General features: G+C 43.0%; 1 protein-coding gene across 2 annotated transcripts in view; it reads right to left on the bottom strand.

Annotated features, from left to right (window-relative positions):
* Positions 1 to 4,501: 4,501 nt before the first annotated feature.
* The window catches only part of nudcd1 (NudC domain containing 1), a 36,497-nt gene continuing 24,619 nt past the window's right edge, over positions 4,502 to 16,379 (bottom strand). For both annotated transcript variants that reach the window (XM_029673365.2, XM_029673364.2), the window contains exons 8-10: positions 15,909 to 16,034; positions 8,214 to 8,373; positions 4,502 to 5,235 (exon numbers count right to left, since the gene is read on the bottom strand). In XM_029673365.2, the coding sequence (XP_029529225.1) occupies positions 4,949 to 5,235; positions 8,214 to 8,373; positions 15,909 to 16,034 (573 nt within the window). In that variant the 3' untranslated portion in view covers positions 4,502 to 4,948. The remainder of the gene's footprint in view (positions 5,236 to 8,213; positions 8,374 to 15,908; positions 16,035 to 16,379) is intronic.

The following is a 16,379-nucleotide window of genomic DNA, read 5'->3' on the forward strand; positions in this document are numbered from 1 at the left end:
CCATGATTCATGGTGGGAACCACAGATGCGTTGATCATCCGTTCACCTACTCTGCGTCTAACAAAGTCACGGTGGTTGGAAACAAAAATCAAAAATTTGGACTCATCAGACCAAAGGACAGATTTCCAACTGTCTAACGTCCATTGCTCGTGTTTCTTGGCCCAAGCAAGTCTCTTCTTATTATTGGTGTCCTTTAGTAGTGGTTTCTTTGTAGAAATTTGACAATGAAGTCCTGATTTACGCAGTCTCCTCTGAACAGTTGATGTTGAGATGTCTGTTACTTGAACTCTGTGAAGCATTTATTTGGGCCGCAATCTGAGGTGCAGTTAACTCTAATGAACTTATGCTCTGCAGCATAGGTAACTCTTGGTCTTCCTTTCCTGTGGCGGTCCTCATGAGAGCCAGTTTCATCACAGCACTTGATAGTTTTTGCGACTGTACTTGAACTCTTTGAGAAAGTTCTTGAAATGTTCTGGATTTACTGACCTTCATGTAATGATGGCCTGTTGTTTCTCTTTGCTTATTTGAGATGTTCTTTCCATAATATGGACTTGGTCTTTAACCAAATAGGGCTATCTTCTGTATACCACCCCTACAACTGATTGGCTCAAACGCATTTAGAAATAAAGAAATTCCACAAATTTACTTGTAACTTTTTATGGCTTGGGGGGCAGTATTGAGTAGCTTGGATGAATAAGGTGCCTAAAGTAAACGGCCTGCTCCTCAGTCTCAGTTTCTAATATATGCATTTTATTAGTAGTATTGGATAGAAAACACTAAAGTTTCAAAAACTGTTTGAATGATGTCTATAACAGAACTCATATGGCAGGCAAAATCCTGAGTTGAAATCAAAAAGGAAGACAGAAATCTGAGCTTTGTATGTATTCACCAGAGTCCCCAATGAAGTCCCCTTGAGATATGAATGATGTTGTAATGACGAGTAATGACGCTATATGTTAAAAACATCCTAATGATTGATTCTGTACTTAGTTTGAAATGTTTCTTCGACCAGTAATATCACTTTTCGAAGTTTTGTCCGATATAACGCTGACCAGAATTAGCGTTTGGATATGTATACCAAACACGCTAACAAAAGAAGGTATTTGGACATAAATAACGGACATTTTCGAACAAAACAAACATTTATTGTGGACCTGGGATTCATGGAGTGCCTTCTGATATGTAGATCATCAAAGGTAAGGGAATATTTATCATGTAATTTCTTGTTTATGTTGACGCCATCTTTGCGGCTGTGGTGTTTTTACTTCTGAGCACCGTCTCAGATTATTGCATGGGTTTCTTTTTCCGTAATTAAAAAAAATTAGCTGTGTATTTTAGTAAGTTGTTGGTGACCTAATATAATCGTTTGTGGTGCTTTCCCCGTAAATCCTATTTGAAATCGGACACTGTGGTGGGATTAACAACAAGACTACCTTAAACTATATAAAATACATGTATGTTTGACAAATTTTAATTATGAGATTTCTGTTCTTTTGAATATGGCGCCCTGTACTTTCACTGTATGTTGTTGTTCGCTCCCGGTAACGGGATCTCAGCCATAAGATGTTAACAAGTCACACCTGTTAAATGAAATGCATTACAGGTGACTACCTTATGAAGCTGGTTAAGAGAAGGCCAAGAATGTGCAAAGCTTCATCAAGGCAAAGGTTGGCCACTTTGAAGAATCTAAAATGTTTTTGCTTACTAAATGATTCCATATGTGTTATTTCCTAGTTTTGGTGGCTTCACTATTATTCTACAATGTAGAAAATAGTCAAAACAAAGAAAACCCTGGAATGAGTAGGTGTGTCCAAAGTTTTGACTGGTACTGTAAGATCATGAAGGAACGCATCGGGGTTAGAACTTTAAAAAAAAATGTATCTTCACAATTATACAATGGTCAGAGTTTTTCAATTTGGTATCTGTAATGCAAGCAATTGGGCAGTGTTCACTGATATCATTTGCAAAAGCACCACTAGCCAAATAATTATGGGGACGGAGGAGTTTACTAGGTATTTTACAGTCATCCAAGTAGGTTTCATTATCAGAGTCAAGTTGAACTCAAAACAGATATTCTTAAACTGATCTGTGGCATGGGTTCAAGATTGAGATCTAACACAATCAGTTCAGTTACCAGAAGGGGTTTAAATAATCATAAAATAATCATAAATAATACCAACAGCTTCCGCCAAAGCGGCTGGGGGGGGCGGTAGACTGCAGCAATTAATATATGCATATTTTGGCATATGGACACTTTTATAACCAACAGCTCAAATATTTTGGGGCAAGAGAAAGCATGATGCCATACAGAAGTTCTTACATAAATAAACTTTTAAAAAAGAGGGAGGGGTGGCTATCACATTCAACACCATAAATGGCAACGTCCTTATCCATAATCAAATTATTCAGCCAGGTCTTTGAGATAACCAGAACGTCTGGCCTAGTGTCATGCACCCAAACATCCAGAAAGTCCAGTTTAGAGATTAGGCTTTGCATATTTAATGGAACAGTCCATGCCCTCTGCGAGATTTGAAAACATCAGGAGTATCCTTGGTGACACAGGAGTCAATAGAACTGGATGAGCTTGCCAGGGCACAGGGCCAGCGAGGGCACAGGGCCAGAAATTAAAGGACGTTTTTAGTTATCCAGCAGAGACCCAATCAGTTATTCAAAGTCCTGTTTCAGCCATTCAGAGCTACCATTCCTAATGTCATTAAATCCCACATGGACTACAACAGGATCAATTTCCGTGTGCTGACGTAGAACAGTGGGGAGCAGTCTAGTAATATCCTGTACACAATCCCAGGGGTAGCACAGGGTTTTTGCTCCAGAAACCAAGGCGTTTCTTACCATAGAGCTGCTTAAGACAACGGCCGGCGAGATGAAAGAGGAAATCTGCCCATTCTCACGCCTGGCATGATGATTTGGGAGGACCTGCGAGTGGCGGAATCTCGCACGCCCGCAACTCTTGGCACACGGTTCGAGCCTCCCATAACCAACAAAACCTAATTTACCATAGCAGCAACAGGGAAGCATCCGAACCCAACGCGGAAGCCCCCAGGGGTGAAGGCACCGGAACCTCTGTATCCAGGGCGGCGAAGCTGTTTGAAGTTTGTATCCTGCCAAATGCTGCTTTCTATGGTGAGTGATGTGCCTCCCTGGCTGGTTGGCAGGGTCATGAATCGGAACATCCACTAACTCATCGAAAAGGATTCAATTTTCCAGGGAAGGGGGAGACCCCTTCGGGGAGGGATCCCTGCAGAGCACCAGCCGGTCTGTTACGGAGAGACGACGCGGCAGCGACACTCCCATCATCAGGTCAGATCGGCGTTCAGCTACCTGAGTAGACGAGAAAGTAGGCGGAAGTGGATTCCCCAGTAGCTTGTGTAAGTTTGCTACTTGTTTGCTAAGAGTAGCCACTTCACCTCTATGTCTCCTCTGCGAGCAAACATTTGCCACATTGAAAGTCCGGACGGTCCACATAGTCCCGTAATAAATATGTAAATATCACACCCACGTGTTGTATGATATTTCCATCCTAGTGTGAAGTCACTCCAGGGTGTGATATTCAAAACCTTGGCGGAAGTCCCGCCCCCCTTATAAATAACAAGATATGATTGACAGTTTGACAGAAGCCATCCGATATAAACTTAATTAAACTTACTAATGCTGTTCTGCACATCACTGTTGTATTGCGCAGTTATTTGCACAAATCTTGCCATTCTCCTTCGACCTCTTATCACAAGCCTTTTTCACCCACAGGACAGCCTCTGACTGGATGTTTTATTTGCCGCATCATTCTCAGTGAACCTTACACACTGTCGTGCGTGAAAAGCCCAGGAGGACGGTCGTTTCTGACATACTGGAACCCGCGCACTTGGCACCGACAATCATATCATCCTCAAAGTTGCTTAGGTCACCCGTTTTGCCCATTTTAATGTTCAATCGAACAGTAACTGAATGCCTTCAAGCCTGCTTTATATAGCAAGCCATGTGCCTCACTGTCTGTAGAGGCGAACCATTTGTTCACATTTGTGTACCTAATAAACTGGCCACTTAGTGTATATGGGCACATCCTACATTGATATCACCATTACGCAAGCAATACTTTTTCAATTTATCCTTCTCTTACCCAGGCATGTCAAAATAGGAAAGGAGTAAACAGAAAAGCACAGGTGGATATGATGACACATTTTGGGCTTTAGTGAGTTCCTGTGCTCAGAGGCTCTGGATACGTGCCTCGGGTGCCTGGACAAAAGTAGTGCCTTATTAAGGGAATAAATAGGGTGCCATTTGGGACTCAGCTTCTGACATCACAAGGCTTCCCACCGGCCCACTCCTTCCTTGTTCTTGATTGATCAATTAAGGTAATTGATTAGTTATAAACTGGTTGACTAGGTCTTAAATTGGACACAAATTGAAAGGAAATAACAAAAATCTGCAGACACATGGTCCTCCAGGAATTGAGTTTGACAGCCCAGGTATAAAGGTACAAAACTCATAACTTTGTTTGGTTTTAATGGAATATTTTCATTACATTCTGCTTCTATTGGTCAAAGCTTCTGAGGGCATAATTTAATGTGAGAACATGAATCATACTACATTTGGGCTCCTATACAGTGTCAACACCAGTAGGATATTCACAGAATAACATACAAATATGAAGACAGACATTTGAAAGTGTAGACATATTACTGACAGATCAGACCCCTAACGCAAATGACATTACACCACCACACTTACTGTAGGTTCTAGATACACTCCTTTTACTTTGTGGAATGGTATAGCTCTGCCTCAGGGGTGGACAGTGTGTATGGTGGATGGAAACATTCTAAGGGGCAGATTCCCGGACACAGATTAAGCTTAGTCCTGGACTAAAATGCTATCTCAATGGGGATTCTCCATCCCGGATGTGTCCGTAAAACTGGCCATAAAAGTAGTCCCAGATCTAATTGTTGATCTTCAGAACAAATAGGTTGTTAGAGGTCAGGACGAACAGTCTCTCATTGGTGGCTCTGAAGCCAAGGACAATGTTGTTTGACTCCAGGCTGGCCACCTGTTGCTTAGCGACCTGGCCCACCTGACGACCCTGCATCCTGTTGAACAGGACTGTGTCCACTTTTGACGGCTGCCGGTAGATGAACACCCGGCGAAGACACTCCCCCAAAGCGGCATAGGAGAAGTTTGGGGGGCAGGTGGCAAATTTCTTGTCACGTTTCGACGCCTGGACGTAGCCTAGGAGATCCGAAAAATGAGTAAGAAAATTAGTAAGTTGGAAGAAAATCACGTTGGTAGAATACATTTACATTTACATTTAAGTCATTTAGCAGACGCTCTTATCCAGAGCGACTTACAAATTGATACCTTCTACTCATCTCCAAAGACACTGAGAAACACAGGGCTTGTTGTGACAAACATCAGCCACACAGGAATTAGCATTGAACTAGCTCAAGATGGCGCCGAAAGACATGGCAGCTCTGCTTCTAGCTCCTATGCAACTTCGCAGTATTTTCTTTTTTTGTGTTATTTCTTACATTATTAGCCCAGAATTTTGGATATCAGAGCGGCGGTAACCAGCATTACGACCAGCAATACGACTTTCCCGAATTGGATCCTTTGGATCCCCCAGGGCAATTGAACTTATCCCAGAGGCTGCACCAAGACACCACAGGCAGAAAAAAGGTATTCGGAGTGGACTTCTAGTCCAACTCAGGAGACGTGCACACCATCCACTGCTTCAGAGTATATTAGTCGCTAATGTTCAGTCTCTGGACAATAAAGTAGACAAACTCAGGGCAAGGATCTCCTTCCAGAGTGACATCAGGGACTGTAACATACAGTTTCACGGAATCAAGGCCCTCTCCAGATATACTGTCCCCGTCTGTACAGCCAGCGGTGTTCAGTACATCGCGCAGACAGGAATAAAGAACTCTCCAGGAAGAAGGCAGGTCGTGCTGTATGTTTCATGATTAACTATTCATGGTGTGATTGTGATAACATACAGAAACTCAAGTCCTTTTGTTAACCTGATCTAGAAACCTCACAATCAAATGTTGACCGCATTACCTCCCAAAAGAATACCCTTCGGTTATAGTCACAGCCTTGTATATTCCCCCTCACCACGACAGCCCTCGAGGAACTACACTGGACTTGGTGCAAACTGGAAACCACATATCCTGAGGCCGCATTTATTATAGCTGGGAATTTTTACAAAGCAAATTTGAAGAACACGATACCTAAGCTCTATCAACACATTGACTATAGTGCTCGCGCTGAAAAAAAGCTTGGCCACTGTTACTCCCCCTTCTGGGATGCCTACAAGGCCTTCCCCCACCCTTCCTTCGGCAAATCAGATCACTTCTCCATTTTGCTCCTCCATTCCTATAGGCAGAAACTCAAACAGGAAGTGCCCATCGTAAGGTCTATTCAATGCAGGTCTGACCAATCGGAATCCATTTTTCAAAATTGTTTTGATCACGCGGACTGGAATATGTTCCAGGTAGCTTCTTAGAATAACATTGACGTATACACGGACACGGTGACTGAGTTCATCAGGAAGTGTATAGGGGATGTTGTTGCCACTGGGAGTATTAAAACCTACCCAAACCTGAAACCGTGGATAGTTGGCAGTATTTGTGCAAAACTAAAAGCACAAACCACTGCATTTAACCATGGAAAGGTGACTGGGAATATAGTCGAATACAAACAGTGGAGTTAGTCACTGTGTAAGGCAATCAAACAGGCAAAACGCCAGTACAGAGAAAGTGAAGTTGCAATTCAACGGCTCAGACACGAGACGTATGTGGCAGAGTCTACAGACAAGATTACAAAGGGAAAACCAACCACGTAAGTTTGGAGCCCTGGGTCTGAACCACGCCCTGTGCAACTGGGTCCTGTACTTCCTGATGGGCCACCCCCAGGTGGTGAAGGTACGACACAACACCTCCACTTCGCTGATCCTCAACACTGGAGCCCCACAACGGTGCGTGCTCAGCCCCCTCCTGTACGCCCAACTCAATCATAAAGTTTACAGACGATATAACAGTATTAGGCCTGATTAGCAACAATGACAGGACAGCCTACAGGGAGGAGATGAGTGCCCTGGCGGAGTGGTGCCAGGAAAATAACATCTCCCTCAAAGTCGACAAAACGAAGGAGCAGATCGTGAACTTCAAGACACAGCAGAGGGAGCATGCCCCCATCCACATCGAAGGGACCGCAGTGGAGAAGTTCCTTGGGGTACACATCACTGACAATCTGAAATGGTCCACCACATAGACACTGTGGTGAAGAAGGCGCAACAGTGCCACTTCAACCTCAGGTGGCTGAAGAAATTTGGCGTGGCCCCGATGACCCTCACAAATTTTTACAGATGCACAATTGAGAGCATCCTGTATCACCGCCTGGTACGGCAACTGCACCACCTGCAATTGCAAGGCTATCCAAGGGGTTGTGCGGTCTGCCCAACGTATAACCGGGGGTACACTGCCTGCCCTCCAGGACACCTACAGCACCCGATGTCACAGGAAGGCCAAATATATAATCAAGGACATCAACCACCCGAGCCACGGCCTGTTCACCCTGCTACCATCCAGAAGGTGAGGTCAGTACAAGTGCATCAAAGCTGGGACCGAGAGACTGAAAGAGAGCTTCTATCTCAAGGCCATCACTGCTAAATAGTCATCACTAGCCGGCTACCACCCAGTTACTCAACCCTGCACCTTAGAGGCTGCTGCACTATATACATAGACACGGAATCACTGGTCACTATAATAATGTTTACATACTTCTTTACTCATTTCATATGTATATACTGTATTCTATTCTACTGTATTTTAGTCAATGCCACTCCGACATTGCTCCTCCTAATATTTATATATTTCTTAATTCCATTCTTTTACTTTTAGATGTATGTGTATTGTTGTAAATTGTTAGATACTCCTGCACTACTGGAGCTAGGAACACAAGCATTTCACTACACCTGCAATAACATCTGCTAAATATGTGAATGTGACCAATAAAATTTGATTCGATTTTAATTACTATTGTGCCATTTCAGTCATTTCATTTCAGTCTGAGGCAATGTCCTAGCACACAGATGCCATCTGAAAACACATTTGTTTCCCTGATTTAGAGTTGTAAGAGGTGTGTCTGAGGTGTTGACAGAACTGCCAGTACTAATAATTACTCATCTAAAAAGTTTCTACACCTACCAAGGGCGTTGAAGGTGGCGATGTGTTCCCACATGTTGCTGGGCTGGTCTGGGCGGGGCTGCCACAGCAGGGCATCCACGTCATGACGCAGGCAGAAACTAGGCATCTCAGATGGGTTCAAGTCCACCGTGAACAGGTACTGATGGCTCCCCAAGTTCACCTGGAGAAAGAGATATACTGTAGTAAGACTTTATTAGTCGCAAATAGATGGTTTGTAGATGTAGACATTTCAACTAACTTTCCACTAACCCTAATCTGTAACCTAAAGATATGCAGTTCTTCATCTGGCATCTCTTCATCCCTCCAATCATAACTTTTAAAGCTCAGTGAATCTCAACTCGATTAAAAAAAAGAAAAAAAGTAAAATAGTTCCCTCAAACAAAACCATTATGGTTCCTTTTAATCAATTATGCATTAACACCATCCATGAAACATACACAACATTCCAAATTAAGTGTCTATTAACTGGAGGACAGAAAAACAATCAATAGGGACAGAGAATCAAAGTATTCTAATCAGGAGAGGACATGGAACCAGTGCGTGCAACCAGTTTTTCTGAATGCATCAGTCTGCCTTCATTATTCCTCCCACAGCGGAGGCCGGAAGAGAGAAGGCGTGAAGAAATAGAGCGTGACAGAGAGAGAGAGAGAATCAGAGAAAAATATAAATTTAGAAAGACAAAGAGAAAGCCAGAGAATGATTGAGTCCCGTTTTGAAGCACATGTTCAGACAATTTATACCATGACGTTGTTCTCTTTATACACAACCTTGTGCTATTATTGTATTGAAAGGTCTGATCATCCAGTGTTTCACATGTGAATCTCTTTGCCAACAAGTTTTATTGGTAGACAGTTCTCCCCTCCAGTTTCCATGCTCACTTGACATCTATTTAACCTTTGAATCATAAACAGGCCTGTAAGTGATTGATAGTTGGCGGTTGGTGACAGTTCCACGGACGTGGAACAATCCTCAAAGCTATAGTTCTCTTTTTTGTGGCCCTCACACTATGTCAAATCAGCCAATTGGGATTTCACAAGTCTTGTTTGTGTAAATAGAATGACAATGAATGTTGTCGACAATAGCTTAGGCCGTAATTTAAAGTCTGCAACGACGTTCAAACCTAATAAATTATGTAAGAGTAGAGTAAAGCATTACCCTCTGCTCGGTTGGATGCCGAGCAGTTGCCATACCAGGCGGTGATGCAGCCGACCAGGATGCTTGCGATGGTGTAGCAGTATAACTTTTTGAGGATCTGGGGAACCATGCCAAATATTTTCAGTCTCCTGAGGGGGAAAAGGCGTTGTCGTGCCCTCTTCACCAATTTCTTGGTGTGTTTGGACCATGATCATTTGTTGCTGATTTGGACACCAAGGAACTTGAAACTCTCGACCCGCTCAGCCCCTTTGATGTGAATGGGGGCATGTTCGGCCCTCCTTTTCCTGTAGTCCACAATCATCTCCTTTGCCTTGCTTACGTAGAGGGAGATGATATTGTCCTGGCACCACACTGCCAGGTCTCTGACCTCCTCCCTATAGGCTGTCTTATTGTTGTCGGTGATCAGGCCTACCACTGTTGTCGTCAGCAAACTTAATGATGGTGTTGGAGTCATGCTTGGCCACACAGTTGTATACACAGCACCCGAGGGGCCACCGTGTATAGAATCAGCATGGCAGATGTGCTGTTTTCCACCCTTACCACCTGGGGTGTTCAAATAAACCTACCATTAAAATTATAGACTGATCATTTCTTTGTCAGTGGGCAAACGTACAAAATAAGCAGGGGATCAAATACGTTTTCCCCCTAACTGTAGCTATTACAGACTCGGTCAGGTTGAAAATGTCAGTGAAGAAACTTGCCAGTTGGTCCGCACATTCTCTGAGTACACTTCCTGGTAATCCGTTTGTACCTGCGGCCTTGTGAATGTTGAACTGTTTAAAGCTACGGAGAGCGTGACCACACAGTCATCCGGAACAGCTGGTGCTCTCATGCATGCTTTTGTGTTGTTAGGCCCTAATCTATGGATTTCACATGACTGGGAATACAGATATTCATATGTTGGTCACAGATACCTTAAAACAAAGGCAGGGGGCATGGATCAGAAAACAAGTAAGTATCTTGTGTGACCACCATTTGCCTCATGCATCGCAACACATCTCCTTTACATAGAGTTGATCAGGCTGTTGATTGTGGTCTATGGAATGTTGTCTTACTCCTCTTCAATGGCTGTGCGAAGCTGCTGGATATTGGCGGGAACTGGAACACGCTGTCGTACATGCCAAACATTGTCAATGGGTGACATGTCTGGTGAGTATTCAGGCCATGAAAGACCAGACATTTTCAGCTTCTGGGAATTGTGTACAGATCCTTGCGACACAGGAGCGTTCATTAGCCTGCTGAAACATGAGGTGATGGTGGGGGATGAATGGCACGTCAATGAGCCTCTGGGGTCTCATCAGGGTATCGCTGTGCATTCAAATTTCCATCGATAAAATGCAATTGTGTTCACTGTCTGTAGCTTATGCCTGCCCATACATCACAACCCCAAAGCCACCATGTGGCACTATGCTCACAACGTTGACATCAGCACACCACTTGCCCACATGACGCCATGCCAGTGGTGATCGGTCCCGTTTAAGATGAGGGAAGGACGTTTTTTTGACGAGTATGGCCTTATTTGTATTACAGCATATTGGATGAATGTCATTCTCATTCCAATCACCCAGTTCGACATTGATAGGTTTAGGATACTACATGATACTCACATTTTCCCTATACCCATCATTCATAAGGTTGCTACAACCTAGTCTATGAATGAATGTTTACAATGTAGGTGCACACAGGTCGAGAGAAAAATATGAGGTGACAGACAGTGACACACTCATGACAGCATCTAGGGTGTAATCATCAGTCCAACAGTCCATCAGTCCAAAAGTTTCAAACGAGAGTTTCTATTGGACAAATTCAGGGATGTTTACCCCCATTTCAGAAACATTTTTCAAAAGAATCAGCAGAATGAATACACCCGTGATAACACGTAAACATAGTTCACTTTCATAGCAGCCATGTTGTATTCCTTCTTGCATCTTGGCCTATCCACAGGGAGTACTAGAAATACCCATGAGACCATAGGCTAACTGGTAAAATGAACATGGAGGGGGTACTTCAGGGGTACTCTGGGCAGAGCAACAGTTTGTGGTACAGTAGCCGAAAAAAGTTGGGAACCATTGGCCTAAATCATTGTCATCATATTTGCTAAAGTAACGTCATAATCAACATACAGTGCATTCAGAAAATATTCAGACCCATCAACTTTTTCCACATATTGTTTTCCATTTACAGCCTTATTCTAAAATAGATTAAATAAAACATTTTCTTCATCAACACACAATACCCCATAAAGCGAAAACAGGTTCAGAATTTCTTTATTTACAAAAGGATTCAAGTGCAGCCTGTTTCCAATGATCATCCTTGAGAAGTTTTTACAACTTGATTGGAGTCCACCTAGGGTAAATGGATGGACATGATTTGGAAAGGCACACACCTGTCTATATAAGGTCCCACAGTTGACAGTGCAGGCCAGAGCAAAAACCAAGCCACGAGGTTGAAGGAATTGTCCATAGAGCTTCGAGACAGGATTAAGTCGAGAGACAGATCTGGGAAAGGGTACAAAAACATTTCTGCAGCATTGAAGGTCCCCAAGAACACAGTGGCCCCTATCATTCTTAAATGGAAGAAGTTTGGAATCACCAAGACTCTTCCTAGAGCTGGCTGCCCAGCCAAACTGAGCAATCAGGGGAGAAGGGCCTCACAAAATTCAGAATGAGACTGATATGAGGAAATTATTAATTGGTGACTGATATGATATCTATATATTCTTGATTTAATTCGGGAGACGGTAACTCAATAAACAAACTTTTCCCATGGTGCCCCACATTTCTAATGAGTTAATTGGTACATGATTCATTTATATTGAGTAAACATTTTACGTAGTAGGTAATTATTCGATAAATAGCAGTCATCACACGACAGTAGCTAAGATGGGGAGAAATCTGTCCAACTACAACTGGCTCAGAACAGGGTAGCACGGCTGGCCCTTAAATGTACACGTAGAGCTAACAATAATATGCAAGTAAATCTCTCATGGCTGAAAGTGGAGAAGAGATTGACTTCATCACTACTTGTTTTTGTAAGTGAATGCACCTGCCTAAACTACTAGCACACAGCTCGTACACCCATGCATACCCCACAAGACATGCCACCAAAGGTATCTTCACAATCCCCAAGTCAAGAAAAGACTATGGGAGGCACACAGTATTAAATAGAGCCATGGCTACATGGAACTCTATAAAACATCAGGTAACTGATGCAAAAAGTAGAATCAGATTTTAAAAAACAGATAAATATACACCTTATGGAACAGCGGGTACTGTGAAATGACACACACAAAGGCACAGATGCACATACACATGATAAAGACATGCACTCTACACACACGCACACATGGATTTTGTAGATATGTGAGTAGAGGCCTGAGAAGCCACACTTAATGTGTTATGAAATGTAATGTCATGTAATATTTTAAATTGGCTGTTGCCAATGTGATTTTCTGGATTTTTTTTCTCATTTTGTCTGTCATAGTTGAAGTGTACCTATGATGAAAATTACAGGGCTCTCTCATCTTTTTAAGTGGGAGAACTTGCACAACTGGTGGCTGGCTAAATACTTTTTTGCCCCACTGTATATGTTTATTATACCTGTTGATACAGGGCTCATATGTGAAACTATTCTAACTGAAAATGTTCTTTCACAGTGGCACTGACTCCGACTGGAAAGCCCTTCCTCTCACAGAAAGCCTTCAGAGAGCAGCTCATCAAGGAGCTTGCTGGCTACAGCAACACTGCACCAAGCCCTGTCCCTTCTGCTCCTGCCACAAGTGTTCATCTGCCCAAATATATTTGTGCAGGCATGGATGTGCCTAAGGGCCAAAAGGGCACAGCATGGAGGCGTTGCTGTTTTGTTTGCAAGATGAAGTCTCCCATCACATGCACCACATGCTCAGTGACCCTCTGCTTTACATCAGAAAGAGACTGCTATAACATCTGGCATCAGCAGCAGAATATTGTCTAGAGTTTTGGCAAAGTTGGTGGGGTTATATGGCAAAGTGGGTGGGGGCTAGGGTCAGTATGTTATATCTGGAGTACTTTTCCTGTCTTATCCGGTGTCTTGTGTGAATTTAAGTCTGCTCTTTCTTTCTCTCCTTCTTTCTCTCGGAGGACCTGAGCCCTTGGACCATGCTTCAGGACTACCTGCCATGATGACTCCTTGCTGTCCCCAGTCCACCCGGCCTTGCTGCTGTTCCAGTTTCAACTGTTCTGCCTGCGGTTATGGAACCCTAAACTGTTCATTTTTACTCTTGGGGTGCTGTCCTGTTGCACCCTCTACAACCACTGTGATCTCCACCCGGCACAGCCAGAAGAGGACTGGCCACCCCTCAGCCTGGTTCCTCTCTAGGTTTCTTCCTAGGTTTTTGCCTTTCTAGGGAGTTTTTCCTAGCCACCGTGCTTCTACACCTGCATTGCTTGCTGTTTGGGGTTTTAGGCTGGGGCTATATAAATTGATTTGATTTGATAGAGGACTGAGGGTTTTCCAAATATTGAAAGTGTGTAAATAGTTACCCATGTTATTTTGTAAATGTATATATATATATATATTTTTTTTTTGTTGTCTTTTTTTCTCTCCATTTTTTTGGGGGGGGGTGTGTTAGAATACCATTTTGGTATTTTGTATATAGTTATTTGTTTCAAAATGTATACCTTCACCAATTTGGCCACTTGGGTACATTTGGGATACTTGTGTGGGACACCTGGGTAACTTCATGATAAATGTCATGTAGCACACTCATTTTGGAAGTTATCATTCTGAAACTTTGCACAAGTACTGTTGCCCTCGTATATTTTTCACTGAAATTGTCCCCATCATCCTATCTGAATGTTTATTTTATCTTGTTCATTTTAAAGATGATACAAAAATAAAATGTTTTTTTTTCATTGTTTTATCTAAACCAGATCTATTGTGTTATATTCTCCTACATTCAATTCACATTTACACAAACTTCAGAGTGCAGTCTTTCAAATGGTACCAATAATATGCATATCCTTGGTTCTGTGCCTGAGCTACAGGCTGTTAGATTTGGGTATGTCTTCAGGCAGAAATTGCACAAAGTAGGGGGGTAGCTCTAAGAGGTTCTAATGGAGGCCAACTTAAATCTGTTTTACCTCATTTCTACCAGAATGTCACATGTGCAACCAGAGGGAAAAAAAACTCTAGACCACCTTTTCTCTACACAGAGAAGCTCTCCATCGCCCTCCATTTGGCATATAATTCTGTCCTCCTGATTCCTGCTTAGAAGCAAAAACCAAAGCAGGAAGTACCAGTGCCTCGCTCAATACGGAAGAAGTCAGATGATGCGACTACACCTGTAAGACCCACATAGGTCTCAACTGTGGCATAAATCCAGAAAAAAAAAATTAACAGCAGGATTCTACCAGCAGCTTGTTAAGCCAATGCACCACAGATTTCAAATTCTTACGTGTCTTTTCTGTGGCCTGGAGTTTTTCCTTATCTCATGACCTGGTCAGGTAAAACTCTATTTATAGGATATGACAGTCCAACGTTTTTACTAATGACCCGACCGGGCAAGTTGGCCAAATATCTACTGGCCGAACAGAATGTGTTTAATATAATTTAGCAACGTAAGTCATTACTCCATTCTTAAGAATTGCATAGTCTTAATTGCATTCATTTTTGTTTCTAAAGTATGTAATTTTGAGAATATCCCCCTCTCAAAATAGAATACTGCCCCTTTAAGACAATTCCGTTTCTGAAAGAGATATCGACCTGGCTGCAGTAGGCTAGCCAATGCTAAAGTGTAAAGAGTGACTATCAACAGTGGCCAGCATATTGCTGCTATGTTAACTATTGAATGTTTAACTTTTGTAAATAACTTTCCCTAAAATAAAATAATATCAGTGAGTAGATTGATGGGTGCTGCTTTTTTGCTCAGGACAGCTCGCAGGTGCTGTGTGAATGTAGCTATCAACTTCTGTACTGATTGAGAAGTTGTGACTTGCAGTAGAATGCTGTATTTGAATGAACGGCCAATCATATTGCTCAAATACAAAGAGCACGACTATTCTTCGTGTAGTCTTCAATGGTTTTCCATGGTAGACCGCGACAGAGCAGGTAAATGTTGAACTGGACCGCAAAATGCGCTGAGAAGTAAATAGCCTGGTCGCTGCCACTGCTTTGAAAGTGGTGTGGCGGCGCAGCACCAAATATAAAATTACTGTGGCAAATGCTGTCTCGCCACATGTTTTCTGGTGGCTCTGAGGCAATGCCAAGTGTACTCAATTGGTTCTACTCACACAGCAGCCTGAGAGACATTCTAGGCATCTGAATTGAGACATTCTAGCCATCCTAATTGAGCCCAATGGATAGCTCTCTTCATGTCAAATAAAGAACCCCAAGATATGTGTGGTCAATTCCATGTTCATTAAATCAAGACAAGCGTCACTGACAACGCAAATGGAGAAGGTGTGCATGTCTACTGCGCCACTGTGGATATGACCAATAGGGGCTCGCTGATAACAATGAAGGAGGGAGTGGAGTAAAGGTGGGTGGTGAAAAGGGTCTCACCACGTGAGTGGGCTTGAGCGACTCTCCATCGAAGCGTGTCAGGTTGGAGCTGTCTTCTGGGAAGCCATCGCAGTCCTCCAGCTCCTGGGCGTTGCACGGGGGCTTGCCCTTGTCTGGGTTGGCATTCTGAACTCAAGAGAGATGGAAGCAGAGAGATTGGGTAGCGTTAACAGTGAGAGGATGCATTGAATTCATTCATTAGAAGCTAATGGCGATGGGAACACTAAATCCCTAAATGAGCAGTGAGTGGTTAAACAAGTTGGGACTGAAAATATAATAAAAAATAGGAAGCTGAGACTGAGGCAGCTCAAGAGAACTGGACATGATGGTGTGAGAGAGAAGTAGAGCTGCTTTCAGAAACTAAAGAGGGAGGGGTGAGAATGAGGAGAAGACCTGAAGGTAGGGGAAAGGGGCAACAAGAGGCTAAAAGTGAGGGCTCAGAGAGGGGGTTGGAGGGGGGTCAATTTAGGG

The sequence above is a fragment of the Oncorhynchus nerka genome, linkage group LG7 (assembly GCF_034236695.1).
Source record: "Oncorhynchus nerka isolate Pitt River linkage group LG7, Oner_Uvic_2.0, whole genome shotgun sequence".
Classification (NCBI taxonomy): domain Eukaryota; kingdom Metazoa; phylum Chordata; class Actinopteri; order Salmoniformes; family Salmonidae; genus Oncorhynchus; species Oncorhynchus nerka.